Source organism: Penicillium verrucosum (assembly GCF_028828655.1).
Source record: "Penicillium verrucosum strain IBT 35672 chromosome Unknown utg000001l_segment0_segment0, whole genome shotgun sequence".
Lineage (NCBI taxonomy): Eukaryota > Fungi > Ascomycota > Eurotiomycetes > Eurotiales > Aspergillaceae > Penicillium > Penicillium verrucosum.
Window position 1 is genome coordinate 12,627,920 of NW_026643210.1, and position 19,553 is coordinate 12,647,472.

General features: G+C 49.4%; 10 protein-coding genes across 10 annotated transcripts; 2 read left to right on the top strand and 8 right to left on the bottom strand.

Moving 5' to 3' along the window:
- Window positions 1-18: 18 nt before the first annotated feature.
- N7516_004644 (putative GAJ protein) lies at window positions 19-746 on the bottom strand (the record flags this gene model as incomplete). Its single annotated transcript, XM_057217364.1, has 2 exons — window positions 19-669; window positions 744-746. 2 exons carry the CDS (start codon window positions 744-746, stop codon window positions 19-21), a joined length of 654 nt encoding a protein of 217 aa, XP_057079247.1.
- Window positions 747-1,749: 1,003 nt separating this feature from the next.
- On the bottom strand, window positions 1,750-2,503 carry N7516_004645 (uncharacterized protein; the record flags this gene model as incomplete). The annotated part of the gene is made up of 2 exons (XM_057217365.1): window positions 1,750-2,312; window positions 2,371-2,503. 2 exons carry the CDS (start codon window positions 2,501-2,503, stop codon window positions 1,750-1,752), a joined length of 696 nt encoding a protein of 231 aa, XP_057079248.1.
- Window positions 2,504-2,697: 194 nt separating this feature from the next.
- N7516_004646 (WD repeat protein) lies at window positions 2,698-4,227 on the top strand (the record flags this gene model as incomplete). The annotated part of the gene is made up of 2 exons (XM_057217366.1): window positions 2,698-2,954; window positions 3,009-4,227. The coding sequence occupies 2 exons, from the start codon at window positions 2,698-2,700 to the stop codon at window positions 4,225-4,227; spliced, it is 1,476 nt and encodes a 491-aa protein (XP_057079249.1).
- A 187-nt stretch (window positions 4,228-4,414) lies between these two features.
- On the bottom strand, window positions 4,415-4,804 carry N7516_004647 (uncharacterized protein; the record flags this gene model as incomplete). The annotated part of the gene is made up of 1 exon (XM_057217367.1): window positions 4,415-4,804. One exon carries the CDS (start codon window positions 4,802-4,804, stop codon window positions 4,415-4,417), a length of 390 nt encoding a protein of 129 aa, XP_057079250.1.
- Window positions 4,805-5,603: 799 nt separating this feature from the next.
- On the bottom strand, window positions 5,604-8,891 carry CweA (uncharacterized protein; the record flags this gene model as incomplete). Its single annotated transcript, XM_057217368.1, has 2 exons — window positions 5,604-8,765; window positions 8,820-8,891. 2 exons carry the CDS (start codon window positions 8,889-8,891, stop codon window positions 5,604-5,606), a joined length of 3,234 nt encoding a protein of 1,077 aa, XP_057079251.1.
- Window positions 8,892-10,549: 1,658 nt separating this feature from the next.
- N7516_004649 (uncharacterized protein) lies at window positions 10,550-11,059 on the bottom strand (the record flags this gene model as incomplete). Its single annotated transcript, XM_057217369.1, has 1 exon — window positions 10,550-11,059. One exon carries the CDS (start codon window positions 11,057-11,059, stop codon window positions 10,550-10,552), a length of 510 nt encoding a protein of 169 aa, XP_057079252.1.
- A 46-nt stretch (window positions 11,060-11,105) lies between these two features.
- N7516_004650 (uncharacterized protein) lies at window positions 11,106-11,306 on the bottom strand (the record flags this gene model as incomplete). The annotated part of the gene is made up of 1 exon (XM_057217370.1): window positions 11,106-11,306. One exon carries the CDS (start codon window positions 11,304-11,306, stop codon window positions 11,106-11,108), a length of 201 nt encoding a protein of 66 aa, XP_057079253.1.
- A 2,791-nt stretch (window positions 11,307-14,097) lies between these two features.
- aspf2 (major allergen Asp F2) lies at window positions 14,098-15,025 on the bottom strand (the record flags this gene model as incomplete). Its single annotated transcript, XM_057217371.1, has 2 exons — window positions 14,098-14,585; window positions 14,641-15,025. 2 exons carry the CDS (start codon window positions 15,023-15,025, stop codon window positions 14,098-14,100), a joined length of 873 nt encoding a protein of 290 aa, XP_057079254.1.
- Window positions 15,026-15,747: 722 nt separating this feature from the next.
- Window positions 15,748-17,321, top strand: zrfC (putative ZIP Zinc transporter; the record flags this gene model as incomplete). Its single annotated transcript, XM_057217372.1, has 4 exons — window positions 15,748-15,974; window positions 16,032-16,184; window positions 16,243-16,483; window positions 16,536-17,321. The coding sequence occupies 4 exons, from the start codon at window positions 15,748-15,750 to the stop codon at window positions 17,319-17,321; spliced, it is 1,407 nt and encodes a 468-aa protein (XP_057079255.1).
- A 531-nt stretch (window positions 17,322-17,852) lies between these two features.
- Window positions 17,853-18,772, bottom strand: N7516_004653 (GNAT family N-acetyltransferase; the record flags this gene model as incomplete). Its single annotated transcript, XM_057217373.1, has 3 exons — window positions 17,853-17,891; window positions 17,948-18,517; window positions 18,656-18,772. 3 exons carry the CDS (start codon window positions 18,770-18,772, stop codon window positions 17,853-17,855), a joined length of 726 nt encoding a protein of 241 aa, XP_057079256.1.
- Between the last annotated feature and the right edge of the window lie 781 nt (window positions 18,773-19,553).

Here is a 19,553-nt window from a genome sequence, read left to right on the forward strand (position 1 = left end):
TCTTCCTACAACATATCCCTATAGTTCACAAAGACCCTCTTCGTCCACGTACTCATCTCCATAACATTCTCGTAAGATACCTTCAATGATTTGTCGATCTCCACTCGCTAATTTGCGCAAATACTCCTCCAGGATGTAAATATTATCTGTCCATTGTAGTGCTTGTTGTCGGAACCCCACTAACTCCTCTTGGATCTGCTTGACACCCTTGTTGCTTAGCGAATTGAGGGGTCCGGAGAGTTGGGCTTCTGTAGTCCGTACCCGATCAATTTCCTTTTGGAGTTGGGCTTTTTTGGCCATAAGGGAATCTCTTTCATGCTCCTCATCCGGCTCCTCCGCTCGGTGCATGGTCTCAGTGGCCAAAGCCGCTTCTGCGTCGGCGTAAGACTTTCGGATTCTCTCCACTTCCATGGTCACTCGGTCTAAATGGCGCTCTTGTGTGTGTTTTTCATCGCTGCTGAAACTCCAGTACCAGTTCCCACTTCCGATCTTCTCAACTCGTAGTTGACCCTCATCGGTCAAAGCTTGGATGTATTCCTTGACCTGGATGCCATTGATGGATGCAACCGAAGGTAGTGTCTTCTCGAGATCTTTGAGCGTGTGACATGTTCCAGTGGCGCGGAGATGAGTCAAAATTAAATCTTGTTTCTCGCTTTTAGTCAATTTGGGCTAGTAGTGCGTCAGTTAGACCCATTTGGATGATCCTGAACCCTTTCCAGGTGGAATATGCCAAAGCCACGTACCATCTTGCACGGACTGCCAAATGGGTTCGAAAAAAAGCTTATCAATTCAGTGTTCACTCATTGGACAAGTATGAGGCAGCTAAGCATTGGTGGAGGCGCAATGATGAGTCCAAAGTCAGAAGTTCTCTCCGGTCCTAGAGGGGGACCGGGGTATGGCTTACCTGTCACGCTACACATGGAAACCCCGTGCCTCAGATTACAAGCTCATATTCCATTTGACGCTTACCTTTCCTATTCCAAGGATTTCTCAGAATTGTTTTTCTTTTGTTTGAACACATTGTAAAGTTATGACTGTAGAGACTAGAGACTACTAACCCTGCTCAAAATAGCCTGGTTGGGAGCCAGCACACTAGATTCACTTGAGAGTAGACTAGATCAAATCCGACCTATCCTCTGGGAACCCAGCCAATTCCTGGAAGCCCCTATTCAGGTTAGAAATGTCAAGTAAGACAAGTTTCTGCTACAGCAGAAACAAGGTCTCGTAACAAGATTTCGCCACGACGCCAGCAATAATTAAACCGAAGCTGCTGTAGGATGCACTGCATACCCAGGATTGTACGTTGACTCGGTGAGGCATTCGGTGACGAATTCGGCGAGGGCTCTCAGGACCCCTGCCGGTCGGCTAGATACTGGTTTAATCACCGCATGTTCTCTCCCTGGAGATATTACTCTGTGTAAAGCTCCATTGGAGAGACCTTCGTGTAGCGGGAGACGCACAGGAAGGCGCAGCAAAACCGTTGTCTTACACATCAAAGTCTGACTTTTTGTCTCTCTGCGTGCCATACAGTGGTGGCAGGGACTGGGATATGTGCCGATACCATGTGCAGCGTGGCTGTGCCACGGCAGTACATGGGGTGACTTGATTCCTTTTCAAGGGATTTGGCCGAAGCTTTGCAAGATTGCGCATAGCTTGACACAGCTACAGGAATCAAAAGCCCCCGAGAGGAGTCGACCACGGAGAAATGGATGTAACGTGAAAAGAAATTCCGACCGCCATCTCGTCCAGTCATCGTCTTTCATCAATCTCGGTGTCAAAATCGGTTGTAACAGAAACAGAACGAGCCAATTTGCGTCGTTTTGATCTCTGACGGACGATGCTGTTTGCTCGTTTCCTTCGCGCTGCTCGTGCTGCTGATTTAGTTGTGGTGTCGCTTCCGAGGCCCGTCTTATCGTCCTCTTCATCCGACAGTTCTTGTCCTTCAACGAGGGCTAGGTCTCCGGTTTCACCCAGTTCTTCCTTGGCCATCTCTTCGATCAGGATCCCCAATGCAAGCAAGGCGGTCTCATCCATTGTCTGATGGTCATCTTTGCCGTTGTCTGCCGTAGCGTATTCATAGTAGTCGGCTGCATAGGCATGTATTGTCTCAAGGAGGTCGGAGTTCGGGAGAGATTGATCAGAGGGAAGATTCTCATGCGCGAAGTATATATTCTCGTCAATTGATTCTGCTGGAATGTTCTGTTTGCGATAGAGAAACTCCTCTGGACGCAAAATTCGAGCGCCTGAGGTTGTGTCGCGGTATTGAGAAGCAACTGTAAGGGGAGCGTTGACACCGCGGAGATTGACACGACCTAATTACAATTAGATTTCGTTTTGCCTGATATAGCTCTGCGAGCTTGGAAAACATACCAGCTACCGCATCATAGACGTTGGCACGGCGTTTTATGTGCCTCGAAGGCTTATCGTCCAGTGCTTCCTCCTTATCTTCGACTGGCTCGACAAAACTGTCTTCATCCAAGTCAAGTGACCTGGCAACAGACATACTTCAGTTTTGCCAGGAAGACCAATCAAGGTTTGGCAAATCAAACAATGATGTGCAGCGGATAGTGAATGAGGATGGAGGATCTCAAAGCTACCAAATTCGATAAATGCGCCGGTCCAACTTTAATCCGGTGAAGCATACCATCACGAGTGCTCTCGACTTCTCCATGCAAAAGCACCAGCGCTGATGAATGAATGAATTCCTATCTCCTCAACAGAGCCCTTGGGTCTGTAACTCCAAATGAATTTCATGTTGCTCAAACAACCCGGCTGGTGCACAACCTTGAGCCCGCTCCGGGCATACGGTTCACCAGCCGCAGAGCAGCTGCGCCAACGGACCAGTCCGAAGACGATGTGGCGCCTTTAGATCAAGAGCTAGGTGTTACGGCGGAGGTATTTGCTCACAAGTCCGGTGTGAACTGCCTGGCCGTCGATCAGTTTGAGGGCCGATAGTGCGTGTGCAACCACTTAGCATCTAACAGTTGCCAAATCTAACATGAGGGTAGTATGATATCGGGAGGTGCCGATCCATCGATTCACCTCTGGGACCTTGAATCAAGAGGCTCAGAGCTCGAACATGTTCATCAATCCTGCGCGTCCGTCAGCAAATCCTCTCACCCCGACGCGCATACACATGCGATTACCTCCCTCTCGATCTACCCGTTCGATCCCGTCCCGTCAACGATCTTCTCGACAGCACACGATGGTACATTAAAGCTGTCGGTGTTACAGTCGCCCTCGATCACCCCAATCCATACATTTAACCTAGACTGTACGCCATATTCACACTCGTTCTCCTCTCAGCCTGGGTCAACACTGCTCGTCGCAGTAGGCACGTCTGAGCGATCGGTCCGACTAGTAGACCTACGATCTGGACTATCGACACAAGGTCTACCGGGACATAATGGTGCAGTTTTATCAGTAGCATGGGCACCTCACCGGCCGCATCTCCTAGCCTCTGCATCGGTCGACAACCGAGTAATCATATTCGACGTACGTCGCGGAGGTCACAACTCTGCCATCGCTACCCTAGACATGGACGATCCAGTGGGGCTGGTGACCCCAGGAACTGGATCTGTACCGGTCTCATACGAGAGTCGCCCCGCCTTCTCCCGGCATGCGCGCGCACACAATGGACCTGTAACCGGGGTACGGTGGACCTCTAATGGTAGTCACATCGTGACGACGGGACAGGATTCCCGAATTCGAGTCTGGGACTCCGCGACAGGCGCCAATACACTTGTTCATTTTGGCCCTCGGGTCCGTAATAGCTCTTCCTCGCACCTGGCCGAACGGGCACCCTTAATCGTGCCGAGAGGCTCTATGAATCCAGGACATGAGACTCTACTATGGCCGAATTTCAATGAGCAGGACGATCGTGGTGAGGTTTTCATGTTTGAGCTCCGCGAGGGGACACTCGTTAAGCGTCTCCGCGTCCCGGGTCTCATGGCCGGTTCGCAGAATGTCCGTGGTCGGTCGAGTGCCTTAAGTGCTGGACGTATTAATGATCTTGTCTGGCGAGGGAACGGTGCCTCGGGAGAGGGAATAGAGCTGTTCTCTGCACATGGCGATGGAACGATCAGGACATGGGTATCTCACGAACCGGACGGCGAACCCACGGAAACCGAGGAAGCAGCTCAGGCTGATCGCAAGAGGAAACGAGATGTTCTGGACGAGGTCTATAGAGGATTTCTCGCGCCTGACCAGCCCGGGCTACGAATCTAAAACGATTGAATAGCCATACTCTACGAAGGAAGTTTAATAAGAATTTCTGAATAGTATTGAATTGTTTTACATCTGACAAACGCCATTCATAACACTATGTACCAGAACCAGATAGCGCATGGTCAAAGGAAACCAGCTATCATTTTCGAAAAGCTGAAAAGGTTACACTAATGGTTGAGCAGACCCTCTACTCCGCCTGATAGCGCTCAATCACACTACGGCCATACTTGGCATGCTTGAAATCGCGAGTATCACCATGGCCAGCGTGGTGATTAGGGCCCATGTAGGCATGCTTGGCCTCAATGCCGGCCGGCATGGAGTTGCCCGTGCCGCTGATGACATCGCCGGCCTCACCCACATCCCGGGTCGAGCGTGGCAAGTCGGTAGTGTTGTCAGCAGCCGTCGATATTGTGGGCTTGGCAATGCCTTCGTTGTCGAAGCCGAAGTTCTCGGCGCGCTGGTCTGGGCGTGGCAGTGAGGGGATGGTATTCATCCTGCCGGCATCGTTGGGCATGGTCGTGCCTTGGGCGGCCATTTCGGAGAGAGTGCCGCCTTGGTGGGGGTCTTGCTGAACCATTTTCAAAAGGTGGTGAAAGTGATTGTTGGATTTGAAGCGGTTTGGTGTCCAGTGGGAGTCGGGATATGAAGAACTTGGGTTAGGGCGGCGTGGTTGGATCCAACGAGACAAGACCGGACTACGCTGGTACTCTCTTATATTCCACTAGGGGTCCTATACTGCTGGCACTGATGTCACAACATTGGGCCTTGCCTACATGTAGGGATGATGGGGAATGATATCACATGGTATTGATTGGTTCTTCATTTTAGCCACATGGAACACATACAAGAAAACAAGTAAGATGCCGTCAGTTAATATGCAATACCGGAAATTGTTGGACATTGAGAGCCAAATTACCTGGAATTCAAGTGGATTCATTGTCTTATTTGTCCTTCAGCTTGAGAATTCGCGGTGGCGAAACCAAATGCCCGGTTGTTGTCAAGGTACGCTGGCCACCCCACTGGAGTCTAGATGTTCGGGAGTGCGTACCACAAATGAGACCTTGGTTGAGACAGAGTGTTTCACTAATGTACGGTGGATGAAGGGATAATCACTGAGGGTACTCAGCTACTTTGTTCTGAACTGGTTACAATTGAGTTAACCCAAGAGTGGAAAGAAAGCGAGAGAGAAGGGTTCAGTGCTGTAAACGTTTAACATCCTTAAGGAAACATCGATCATTAAAGTGCGGTCAAATGGTTAAGGTACAGAAAAGTTGTACGGAAATGAATGTTTTTGAAGAAAACAGAAGGGCCAAATGCCATAACGAGTGACAAGAAACGAATGATACATCAAACACCTATATCTGGTCAGGAGCTATCTATAGGATGAAGGCGAGGACACCCATGACAGCGGCGGCGGCGGAGACAACGCCGCCAGACAGGCGGGCAGCGCCACCTTCGAACATGACTCCATGAGAGACAGAAGCTGACGCAGAGACGCTGGAAGAGGGAGAAGCCTTGTTCTCGGCAGCGGCGCCAGTGGGGACCATCTTGCCCATGCTGTTAGACGGAGTGGCCTGAGAGAAGGCACCGTACGAGGCCGGAGTGGCCATGGGCACATGAACAGCGATCTTGGAGTACGAGGGACGCTGGGCAGCATAGGCGGAAGGAGCGGGAACTGAGGAACGGTAGGGATTAGCTCCGGGGGAGGACTGGGCCCGGCCAGGGGAGCCACCGCTAGGTCCGGGTGAGGGAGCGGCCATGGGGACGTGCGCCGGCATCAGGTTATCCGCATGCTCGGCACCAGGGCTCGAAGGAGCGGGACCTGAGGGGGCGAAGGCGTCGGCTCCAGCAGGGTGGTGGGGAGCGTAGGCGTCGGCCCCCGTGGGGTGGTGGGGAGCGTAGGCGTCGGCCCCCGTGGGGTGGTGGGGAGCGTAGGCGTCGGCCCCCGTGGGGTGGTGGGGAGCGTAGGCGTCGGCCCCCGTGGGGTGGTGGGGAGCGTAGGCGTCGCCTCCAGCGGGGTCGTAGGGATCGTAAGAGCCGGGTCCAGCGGGGTCGTGGGGAGCGTAGGCAGGGATGCCATTGCTCTCGTCGGTGGGAGGCGACTGATACGCCACACGGGTCGCCTCAGCAGTCTTGTAATGGGTCTTAGTCACAGTGTGAACAACCTCGTGCGCAGCGCACTGGGGGGTCTCAACGTTCTCCTCCCGGGCGTACTCAGGGGAAGCACCAGGGTGGACATGGGTGAAGTCGCCCTTAATAGCGTGGTTATCCTCATTGTGCTCGTTCACATCGCTGTCGACATCGATTTCAGTTGGAGTCGAGAAGGAACTGCCACCGTCGTTCCCGGAAGGGCCTCCAATGGCGGTACCACCGCCAACGCTAGTCTCGGGGGTAGGTGCGTACGCACGGCGGCCGAACGGGATGCTTCCAGCAGACGGTCCGTTGTTGGTGTTTTTTAACTCAGTGACCTCGGACTCGAATGTGTGGTGGGGCTCATAGTGAGGGTTGTAGCTGGGGCTGTAGTGAGGAGCGTAGTGAGGCTCCGGGTGGTTCTCAGTGTGGGGCTCGGGGTGGTTCTCAAAGTGAGGCTCTGGGTGAGGCTCGTAGTGCGGCTCCGAGTGAGGCTCATAGTGCGACTCGGTGTGAGGCGCGTAGTGAGACTCCGGGTGAGGCTCGAAGTGGGACTCGGGGTGAGGCTCGAAGTGAGACTCGGGGCCAGGGCCGGTAGGGAAGCCACGGCGACCAAAAGCGATGCTTCCAGCAGAGGGTCCGTTGTTGTTATTCTTCAACGAAGTGATCTCATTCTCCAGGGTCTTGTGGGGCTCATAGTGAGGGTTGTAGCTGGGGCTGTAGTGAGGAGCGTAGTGAGGCTCCGGGTGGTTCTCAGTGTGGGGCTCGGGGTGGTTCTCAAAGTGAGGCTCGGGGTGCGGCTCATAGTGAGGCTCCGAGTGAGGCTGATAGTGCGACTCGGTGTGAGGCGCGTAGTGAGACTCCGGGTGAGGCTCGAAGTGGGACTCAGGGTGAGGCTCGAAGTGAGACTCGGGACGACCTGGGAAACCACGTCGACCAAATGCAATGCTCCCAGCGGCAGGACCGTTGTTGTTATTCTTCAACGAAGTCAGCTCATGCTCCAGCGTGGTGTGGGGCTCGTAATGAGGCGCGTAGGAAGGGTTGTAGTGAGGCTCGTAATGAGGCTCAGGGTGGTGCTCCACATGTGGCTCCGGGTGGTTCTCAAAGTGAGGCTCTGGGTGCGGCTCGTAGTGAGGCTCCGAGTGAGGCTGATAGTGGGACTCGGTGTGAGGCGCGTAGTGAGACTCCGGGTGAGGCTCGAAGTGGGACTCAGGGTGAGGCTCGAAGTGAGACTCGGGACGACCTGGGAAACCACGTCGACCAAATGTAACTGTCCCAGCGGAAGGCCCGTTGTTGTTGTTCTTCAACGAAGTGATATCGTGCTCCACCGTGGTGTGAGGCTCGTAATGAGGCGCGTAGGTAGGGCTGTAGTGAGGAGCGTAGTGAGGTTCCGGGTGGTTCTCAGTGTGGGGCTCCGGGTGGTTCTCAAAGTGAGGCTCTGGGTGAGGCTCATAGTGAGGCTCCGAATGAGGTTGATAGTGTGACTCAGTGTGAGGCTCATAGTGCGACTCGGGGTGGGGCTCAAAGTGCGACTCAGGGTGAGGCTCAAAGTGACCAGAGGGAGGGGGGCCACCGTGGCCAGGAGGGCCGTGGTTCTCCGATCGACGGAACGGACCAAAGGGGTGAGTGTAAATATCCTCATGCTCTAGGCCGATAGAGTGGTCATCCTCGTTGTGCTCACTGACATCAGAGGCAGCCAGAATATTGGTGGGAGTGCTGAAGCTCTGGCCACCATCGTTGCCAGAGGGGCCACCCATGGCAGTGCCGCCGCCGCCAGCGTGAGGCCCAAAACGCTTCCAAAAGGCAGCAGGGTGGACATGGTTGTTCTTGATGCCAATGGAGTGGTCATCCTCGTTGTGCTCATTGACATCAGAGCTAGCCTGGATATTAGTGGGAGCGCCGAAACTCTGGCCACCATCGTTGCCAGAGGGGCCACCAATGGCAGTTCCGCCGCCAGCGTGAGGCCCGAAACGCTTCCCAAAGTCAGCAGGGTGTACATGCTTGTTCTTGATGTCGGTGGAGTGGTCATCCTTGTTCTCATCCTCAACCTCGGTGTTGAAAATACCAGTCACAGAGAAATCGAAGCTCTGGCCCTCATCATTGCCGGATGGGCCACCCATGGCAGTTCCACCTGGAGGAACACGCTTTCCCTTTCCGAACGGTCCCATTCCAGGGACCTGGGGGCCGTTCACAGCGGGGTGGCCAAAGTGCACAGGCACCACCGGAGGGCGAGGGTACACATCGCTGTGCTTCAGCTTGACGGAGTGGTCATCCTTGTTCCACTGGTTGACCTTGGTATCGGTCTTGATACTAGCGGAGTAGGGGCTGACGAAGCCACCGTCGTTATCATTGCCAGAAGGTCCACCGATGGCGGTACCACCAGCCTGAGGATGGAAGTCATGTTCTTGCTGTACGTCGGGTTAGCTAGAGACTCTAGGTATATCCAGAGCAAAACAACATACACGTTCAGCAAACTTGGCCTGGGCAGCAACTGCGAGCAGTGCCACAGGGATTCCGCCGATAAAACCCTTCATAATTGCGGTGCTTGGGAGATATTACTGTAAAAAAGCGAACGCTTTTGCGCAAAGGAGTTAAAAGAGTGACTGAAAGCGAGTGCTACTGGAGCAGGATAAAAGAATGGCTCGATTGATAGAATATTCTCCCTTAGAAACAATGAGTAGTAAACCAGCTGGAGGAGATGTCTAGACCTTTAGTAGTTTCTTCGCATTCATGATCGCCAACTCAACACGCAGGTGGGAATGCCGTTGCATCAACAGGGACTACACCCTTGAGTTGAAGCCAAGGCGTAGGTGATACCATCAGAATGTCGCTAAGAATGAAAAACAACACCAACAGGTGAGAAAATGCCCCTCGATCCTTGATCAGATCGTAAACAGTGGCCATGGAATCCCTAGAAAGGTGCTGATATTGCATTCCGGGGGATGAGAGGGATAGATCCACCACCTGGCCAGGAACCGCGGCATTTAGAGATCAAGGAAGCCCCTTGGCTGACCAGCAATCTTTTGCTTGACAAATTTACACCACTTGTTCGAAAGTGATGCCATTGTCATGTGCGACTCCTCCCAAACAGACTGAAGTATGGACGATCTTGGTACATACCTAGGTACTGTCCCTGATTAGGGATGGCCTGAGACTGAAACACCTCATGATCGCACATGGGATCCCCGATGATGTTGAGTGGTTGGCTGAGATCCGAATGGCCATTTATTGCACACATGGGCCTCTTGTAACCGTTCACGTTACAATGTCAACACGTACGTAGGGACTCTTGGTCCTGGTAATGTTTTATGCATGGTTACGCTGAATCTGTTCAGTGTCTCACTAATTATCCAATTTACTGAAGGCCATCACATGCATCAATGCGTTGGTCTCTACTCTCGCTCTCAACAATATTGTTGTTGAAGCGAAGGAATGTGTCCCGTCTTCGACATTCAAATCCCACCGCCCTCACTGAAGAGGACACAGAGGGGAAACGAACTTCCTATCGAGGATCATCTATCTCCTGAGCCGATCAGTCCCGTAGGACCGAAGGCAACACATCGTCGTGGGGTTGTCGTAAGACAGGACAATGGTCGTGGCGGGCTCAGTTGCTTTTTTTTCGATGAAAAAGAAAAGAAAAACCAAGAAGGTGCCGAAAACTTTGCGGTCTTTTATAGCACTAGTGGGGTCACGGAGCGGATTTACAATCCTCCTCTCGGAGCCGAGATCGGTCCGATCCGGTTTACTTTGTGGCCTGCATTTTAAGGCTCTAAATCAAACCTCATGCACGGGTCGTATTTAAAATAAACAAGGGGGGAAAAAGCAATAACTTAGGATATGATACAGCAGTTCCAGCCAACTCCAGCCAGCTCCATGACACGTCCAATTCAACAATCAAGCCGGAATATGACATGTCAGCTGTGGACGAGTGGGATAACATCGAATTAAGAATAACAAATGCTCTCTCTCTCCCCCCAAACTCCAGCTATCCATAGCATCTTCAAAAAGAAAAAAAGAAAAACCAAAAGTCGGTCTAGTGTACGTCAGGGAAGTCCATAATACGAACCACAAGGAATGACGATGGGGTTGCTTGTCGCTCTGAATCAAAAGTGGTAAAATGGTAACCGGAACCTTGCATGTCCCGTTAGCGATGAATCCAAGTGAGTGGGTTAAAGTGACTCGAAGAACTCACTTATCCCCCAGCTGCCGTTTTTTGGGCACTGGCTTTCCACCCTGCTCCTCCCACCGCCGCTGTGATGCCCAATGCAATCGCAATCATAGTTCCCACTGTCACCACAGCCACAACTGCCTTCAGTGCCATTCGTTGTTTGTTACTCAAGGTCTGCAACCATGTCAATGGTTTATTCTCTTCCTCCCACAACTTCGATCGGCGGGGACTATCGGTTCGGCAGCTCGCGTATGGGCCCATGCTTTCCAGGTCTCTCAGTTGACTTCTCCGATTGGCGTTCTTTGTTTCGAAGGTGAGTTGTTCGTATGAGATAGTTGGACTTGTATGAGGATAAAAAGGCGAACATGGCTTTGCACCGATCGATGGATCAAACTCCTGACTGTGAGCCCCAGGCGAAGATGTAATGGAACATCGTGGGGGCGCGATCGTAGGCGTGGTTGGAGTTTTTTCGTCGGTGGTTTTGATCGATGCAGCCACCTGGGCCCCAATCACCCCAAGTCCGTGTAAACTCATAGCGATGGGCCAATGTAGCTGGAAGGGAGGATAGAGAATTCCCAGATCAAAAGATCTTGGAGAGTGACCTCTTCAGGCTTTTTCGCTTGGACTTGGATCGTTGTAGAGGTCGTGGTTCTTTGACCTTGGGTGCTGGTGTGGTGATTGCCTCAACGGGAATGGCAACAGTCGAGACACCGCCGTACATAAACAATGCCGTATCAACCTGGAATGCGCTCCAAGTCCAGGCGGACCGCGGCAGTTTCATCACTCAGACTGATCACAATAAGAAATATAATTCTCTAAAATAGTGGAGGGGCGAATGTGTGCCCGTCAAAAGGATAGTTTGATATAAAATGGAATGAGTGGTGGTTTCCTCTTGAAAGCGCACCGGGACGGTTTTGGGGCAACTTGACGGCAACGGCAGAGTCTGGATTTTCTTAAAGGGGTCCTCAGTACTCCGTACATTCGGGGATACCCTGTAGTGAAATGAATTGTTTCTCTAGGGATGCAAGGTCTCCATTGGCTCGAGGGCTGTTTTCACCCCTAGATTGGTATTTTGTGTCCCTCTCAGCATTCCTCCACCCTTTATAACGTAAATGATCTTCTCCTGCAGCAAAACCAACCCTACTATTGGTAATTATTTGCTTAAACAGCATTCTTATCGTCGATCCTACACTCCGATGTCTCACGTCCTCTCTCCTTAGGCTCTGTTTGTAACCCTGTTGCCCACTTCAGTGTGTGGATTCTACCCTAGCATATGAAGACGGTCTGTTCTGTGGTGCATCTAGTTGGAACAGATTACGGGACAACAAGGGTATTCTAAGTCAGGGTACCTCGATCATTCATTCTATCTCAATATCCATTGTAGTCCACAGATTGTATGCTGTTTGTAGGTTACATCCTGATGTGCGTACAAGCTGCACAGCATTGTACAATTCACACAAGCAAAGCTTTCTCCAGTAGATAGGTAACATAAATCGTAGCTATAGTCTATTATTATGTATTTTCAAAACTTCTAGGCAAAACTGAATGTTGTCGTATTGAGTTGATGTCTTCACGCGACTGAAGCTTACCTGGAGGCTACAAATTCCCCATAATCGGCTACAACTAATTCGACCATTTAAAAAAAAGTAGGTCTATTCAATGAGATACAAAAATAATGTTTAAATTCTTTGCCTATACATTTTTCGATGATTAGCATGTTGAGCTGTAATATAAAAATATATATTCTAGAATGATATATATCTTGACCTGGTTCTCAGCAGAACTGTATGACAAAATATATACACAAACCCCACGTTTGTCTAACTCGAATGCGTCTCGAGACCATGAGAGATTTGAAAGAGGTTTTGACCACATAAAGAGATATTTATTTATCGATTCAGTCACGGAATTAACATCTGCTTGCCTAAGAATCATGAAATGTCTTCGAATAGCACCCAAATAGCTAAGAATATATAATATGCTGTCGCACACCTGCATCATGTTAATAGATAACGGAAAGACTTCAGCCAACTAAATTCCTTGTAAGACCTTAATCTGCCTATAACGCTTAACTATGGGGTTTCAAGCATCATGCAAGTGTTTGAAGTAACACCAGCCAAGCATACCTCATGATTGGGCCAGCGAGTGTTTATAGTGACCTCGAGATGCAACCTAGCTTTGCTCCTAACTAACTAGTTAGTTACTAAGTTAGTACTACTTATGAACGAAGCGCCACATTATTTATCTCTCGCGTAACAAGTCTCCAGAACTAGGCCTTCCTCAACTTTGGAATTCTCGCGACACGGTAATTAATAGACCACAGTGGTCTCCCAAATCGCCAAACTAATATATATTAGACCACCACATTATAAGCCAATTATTCCAATTATGGTCAACAGTAACAGAACTTATTCCAATATTTGCAAGGAATATTAATGCGGAGCTGTCGGCGGGTACCACGAGATGCAATGGTCACCCTACAACAATGGGATGAATATATCATGCCAAAATATCAGATTTGTCGATGAGATAATAGCCGCTATAGCAGAATATGAAATGGCGAAGTTTTCTGGAACATAGCAACAACTCACTCCAAATAAATATCCTTATCCCTAGATCCGTTGTGGACCTTGCGGTTAAGGCCGAACAAACCACTAGCCGTGCCAAGCGCCCAACACCAAGGTCCCCTGGTGTCGGTGCGCCCCAGTAAACGCAAAATTCCCAGTAAACACAAAATCTAGAAAATAAGTATCTTTTATATGACTTACCAATACAAAAGGTACTTAGGTACCCCCGTTAGTATAACACACTTTTTCTCATCCATCGAACCAGTTAGGGCAAATATAAGGGGATATAGATAGTATGAAGTAAGTCTATATTAGTTTCCTAAACTTCGATAAAGAATACTAAGTATACTAAAATAAAGAAATTATCTAGGTATCTAACCATTATACACTCTATGTAGTGCTATTTCTAAACAATTATTCTTCCTCCATATTAAATACTAATAATTAATACTACTATTAAATCAATTAAGCTAGACTCGTACTATATATCTGTATACTTTCTATTACTTTAGCTAGTTTGAGGGCTGAGAAAAAGCATATTATATAAATCTAGAAATTAAGTACCTTTTGTATCAGTAAGTCATACAAAAGATACTTAATTTATAGAATTTGTGTTTACTGGGAATTTTGCGTTTACTGGGGCGCCCCAACAACCGGGAACCGGTTGTTGGGCGCTGGGCACGGCTACTAGGGCCCCAAATACAAATTGTAGAACGATCATTTCCATTCATTCGACATATCGTAGTAAATAGGCTCAGTAATAATATATATTATAGTATGCTTCAAATCTGTCGAGGCTGGTGCCTTGGGGTAATAGGACTCCTCTTCCCTCTTTTTCCTGCCACAAATTATTTATCATTCCTCTCACGTCAGGGCTGTCATCTCGCCAATCTTTGATATTGGTTTCGATTGCCTGAGTGGGCTTTTTGTCGTACCGATAGGATGAAACAAACCTCAAGTGCAGTGGAGCTCGCCTCCTTCATGTGTATGGCAATTCTATTCAAATTAGTTTCGAATCTCGACGATGCAACCGAGAGAGCTACTCACCTCAGGTACTTCGGAGGTTGCTGAAGGAGCTTCGGTATTTGTTGCGGTTGGAGCAGCGGATGTTGTTTGCTCGGCGTGGGTTTCATCATGCTTATGTTGGTCACCAGGACAGCCAACTCCCGGCACAGAAATGTCATAAGCATATACCTCCAGTGCGAAGTACTGGAGAGTCTCCGAATCACGCGTTGACAGCGTCGCATTTTCCTTCGCCTGGTCAATAACCTCTTCATATCCATCTGCGAAATGGTCTATCCAGTTCTGTCCGATGGCAGAAACATGGTACAAGCGGTGCAAGAGATCAGCAGCCCAGAAGGTGTTGGTCTCGGATTCCGAGACTGTATATCCAAGTCCGCACATGGTTGAGAGAGAGCGGCGAGTTTCATAGCTCGGGTCGCAGATGACTGTCTCGTCCGTGCCGTTTTCGCCCCGCCAGTGTCCGGCCCAGCCTAATTTGGTCGAGATGGTTAGCGTATAATCTCTCCATGGAGTAAGGTATCTTACTTTTGTTGTCGCAGTTTCCATCGGGGTTGTCACATCGGAACAAGATATCTTTCTTGTCCCCGTTGACTACGATATCAAATGCACCGATGGCTTCCATGGATGGGCGATCACCGAAATACTTCTTGTAGATCTCACTCTCATTTCTCCATCTCAAGATATGATCTTTAGCATGCGAAGCGAGAGTAATAGTCTCGTTAAGACCTAGCTCGATTTGGCGACGCTGGGTTGCATTGCAGCTTGAGTGGATGGGAAATTGGTTCACAGCGCCAGCGTCCCAAGGTGCGAGCCCGGAGAAGGGCTGGGATTGGTTGCCTTCTGAGCTCTCGGGAGTGGGGAGAGCTGCAGCAATTGCTGCAGAGGAGAGAATGAGGTTGAACAAAAGCATTTTTGTTATAATCAAGGCAGACTGCTTAATTGCTTGGAAACTATGGAAGCAAATTTCTACCCACGGTAGGAGCAGCTTTTATATTATTTGTACGAGGCTTCCAAAGCTTTCGTACACGGTGATTTTTAGTTTTTTCTCAACCGTTCGCCAAGTGTGGCTTTTGTTGTAACTTGTGCTCATCTTCGTTCGCTGTGTCTGCAAATCATCCAATCCACGCCTCACCCAGAGGAGAAAAAAACGGGATGTCTTCTCCATCTGTCTTGGTACACGGGTGATGCAACCTGCCAAGAGGGGACCTTGAGAGCTTCTTCCATCAGTTCACTCGCTCAAAGTACTTTTTCTCCAGCAAATCAGCGTGGAAAATCTCGGATTGATGCCAAGACAAAGGCTCGGCGGAGGATCGCCAAGACGCTTGGGCGGGGAGTACCTTGTGAGCACAAGTAATAAGTAGGGCGGTATTCTCCGGAGAAAACCCGATTTGGAAGTCCAGCCTGTTCTTGGCAAAAAGATGGGTCGGTTTTTCGCTTGGCATCGAGAACCTTGGGGGTGAGACACCCATATGTGGCTCTTCCTCTATATACCAAGCGGCCTTTTAGAGAGGATTCCTCCCAAGATCCACTGATTGAAAAGTCCTCATCTGTGGCATATTTCTTGCATCAATTGCAATCTTAATTCTCATCCTATCGTTCTTATTTGCGAAAGGGTAGAGCAACAGCTTCATCATGCACATTTTCAGACCTTTCGTTATATCACTGGGCATTGCCAGAGTATATGCAGCCACACCAACAACTTCAGCACAATCATCATCTGTAACTGGTTGTCATACTCATGGCTCAGACATTTACTGCATTGATGGAAATGGCCATGAAGTTTTAGTTTCGGCCTCATCTACCCCTACAACCGGAGTGCCAGCACAATACACCGGGTGTCACTCTCACGGAAGCGAGTCGTAAGTCCACAACTATAGATGTTTTGTGACACTATACTGACCTAGAAAAATTCGAAGATATTGCATGGATGCAGATGGAAACGATGTCCTGATTCAAGAAGAAGGAACGGAAGCCGAGAGCGGGACGACCGAAGAAAGTCACAGCGGACATGCTGATGAGAAATCATCAAGCGAAACCGAACAAAACTGCCACTTCCATGCTGGCGTGGAGTAAGTTCAACCTTTTTTCCCGTCCAAATTGGTGCGTTATTGACTTTGGCCATTCTAGACACTGTGTGGGTGCAGGTGAATCAGAGGGAGGTAGTGCGCCATCGTGTGGTGTCAGATCAAGAGACTATGACATCCCCCTGAGAATTGGTACATTGTTTGTCGTTCTTGTCACAAGTTCAATTGGTGTCTTCGCCCCTATTCTCCTGATGAAACTTCCATCTGCCTCCATCAATGGGGTGGTCTCGACTGTCATCAAACAATTCGGAACTGGCATCATCATCGCCACGGGTTTCATCCATGTAAGTAATCTCGGTCTTGACAGACATACCACTTGCTGACTGCTTTCCTTAGCTATACACACATGCAAACCTCATGTTTACGAACGACTGTTTGGGAGAACTCGAGTATGAAGCGACTACATCTGCCGTAGTCGTGGCGGGTATATTCATTGCCTTCTTGCTGGAATACATTGGCCACAGGATTATCGTTGCTCGCAACAGCAAGAAGAGCTCCACAGAAATCGTATCATCCGAGTCCGAGTCCCAGCAAACACAACAGAAGGGACAGGATGACCACGCCCCGGACCAACAGCAACAGTGCACGTTGGCTGGTCTTGGGCACACTCACGGCTCATTGGATCTTACCGGACCCAACAGCAAATTTTCAGTCATGGTCATGGAAGCCGGTATACTGTTCCACAGTATTTTGATTGGCCTTACCCTTGTCGTTGCTGGAGACTCGTTTTACAAGACGCTTCTAGTCGTGATTGTGTTCCATCAATTCTTTGAAGGATTGGCACTTGGTGCTCGTATTGCAGTCCTACCGGGACCTATATTCCCTTCCAAAGCGACTATGGCGGCTGCATTTTCCTTGATCACACCTATTGGCATGGCTATTGGCCTTGGTGTTCTTAACACCTTCAATGGTAACTCGAGGGGCACTTTGATTGCACTGGGAACATTAGACGCATTGTCTGCTGGTATTCTAGTGTGGGTTGGTGTCGTCGATATGTGGGCGCGTGACTGGGTCATTGAGGGAGGTGAAATGTTGGATGCGAACATAGGAAAAGTTCTGACCGGTGGTATTTCCTTCGTCAGTGGGCTGGTATTGATGGGAGTGCTAGGAAAATGGGCTTGATCACTTGCACATGTACATATCTAGCCTGATCTTAAAAGAGCTCGAACATTATAAGAGGCTCATATTGGTCATTTTTCACTCTCCGCACTCCGTATTTAATCCGAATTCCGGGCTCTCGCTTCGCAGGCGTTGATAGATGGTGTCGCATAGAAGCACTCTCGTTCTTTGAGAATAAGCATGGCCGGAGAAAGCTTGAAGCTTCCCAATCCAGGCAGATTTATGGATTAGTCCTCGTAAGTGGGCCATCCCGAGCAGAAGCAGGCGCATACGGGCGGAAGCTGCACTCGTCCATGGCGCCATATAACCAAATGTCAAGTTTGACTCTGAGAAAGCTAAGCTCAGAAAAGCTATGTTCATGATTATTTCCATCATCTCGTGCACGCTTCTAAGTCAAAAATGACAGTTACCGAAATGCTTTCAATTCAAATGCTATTCATCAAGTCGTTTATTTCATCCAATTTCCCTGCCCAGGTGTGTATCTGTGTATCTGTGTTAATGAACGATATCGGCTTTAGAACATCTATCTCAGCCTTATTCTTTGGACTTAGGGTTTCGAATCATGCAGTATAACTGGGATGACGTGCGTCAGTCGTTTAATAGAGAGTATTCAAGCCAAGAGGGCATACCTTGCAAACGTCCCCTCCATCCACGCATTCAATCTCCTTGACCAATTCAAAGCCCATTCTTTCATAGATACCCACGTTCGGATACCCCTTAGAACTCTCGAGGTAGCACGGCATATTCTCCCGATCGGCTTTCTCCATAACATTCTCCATAAGCTTCTTTCCGACTCCCATACCACGTGCCTCCGAATCAACACAGACGACATTGCAAAAATAGTACCCGCGGGGATCCTGCCAGATGGCATCATGCGCAGTTTGCTGCACTTGCTTCCAAATCCAATACCGGTGCACATTTAGACCACCGCGACCAAGGAAGCGGATATTGTTCATAAGCTGGCGGAAGGAAAGAAGCCAGTCCTGTGCCCAGACAGACCACGTTTGAATCATGGAAGGCACTTGTGGCGAGTACCACCAGGCAACACCGACCACAGTACCGGCCGGCAGGCGGATATCGCTATCGCTCTTGCTTTCATTTGCGGCGCGAGTTATCTTGGCGATAGAAATGGGGCAGCCGCAGTTGATACCATGTTGGAGATGAGCAGCGAGGGAGGCTGCGTTTCGTTGGATGTTAAACTGTCAGACCCCGTTATTATACTTGATTCGATATCCACTTCGTTTGTTTTCACTCTTTTTTTTTTTTTTTTTGTCTGTCTTTCTCAAAGCCAGAATGAAGACTTTGGCTGGTGGCTTAAGGAAAAAGATGGTTCATACCTTGGATGGATCATCAAATACCCAGCGGAAATAGGGATCATCGGCAAACGCTTTCTGCACACAGTCTACAGCCCCAGGTATGTCGGCCTGAGTCAGCGGGACGATTTCGATTGACATTGTTCTTGGCTTGTCACTACGATTTTGTTTTGTTCTTGGACGGCGACAACTCTTTTAACGAACGGGTTTAGATGTCCGGATACTTTTTCTACTGGCTCTGCGAATAGCTTGACACAGAGATATAGTATAAGAATGCCAATGAAGACGTTGGGGACAGTGAGAGATAAAGACAACCGCCATCTAAGTAGAATTGAAGTGGTGATGGTCCACGAGTTGATGGAGGGAAAAGGTGAGGGGAGCGAATTCTGTGTTTATTGTAGGGGTGTCAGCAATCGAGGGAATAATGAGTAAAGTCAAATGGCTCTCCAAGACTGAGGAACGGGGCTCATATAACTGAGGTCGATGGCGATCCTCGTGGCCACTTGGTTGTCACGCTTATCTTGTCCTCAGCGTACATTCCACATTCCAGGGTTGCATGTCGCTAGCCTTTATAGGCAGCTCCACCCGGAACAAGTACAGTCACTACACAAAAGTGTTCACACCCCAAATTCTGCCGGTTAAGTATTCACCAATGAAAACTGATGAATAATGGGCGGTATAATTAAATAGGAAGGCGGTATTGGAAGGGGGTGTTAACACTTGCGGAGTCACAGTACATACCTCGTACCTATACAATATACGTACCGGATTTTTCCTGGCGGGTGTGGCGCTTTCCTATTTGATCTGCCGCTTTAATGAGGGTACTCAGGCTCAGACTCACTGAGTAGATATCAGCACGGACTCAGGTCAGTGATCATGCTTAGTTCAGTCACGTGAAGAATGACTGATGCTCAGACATTGG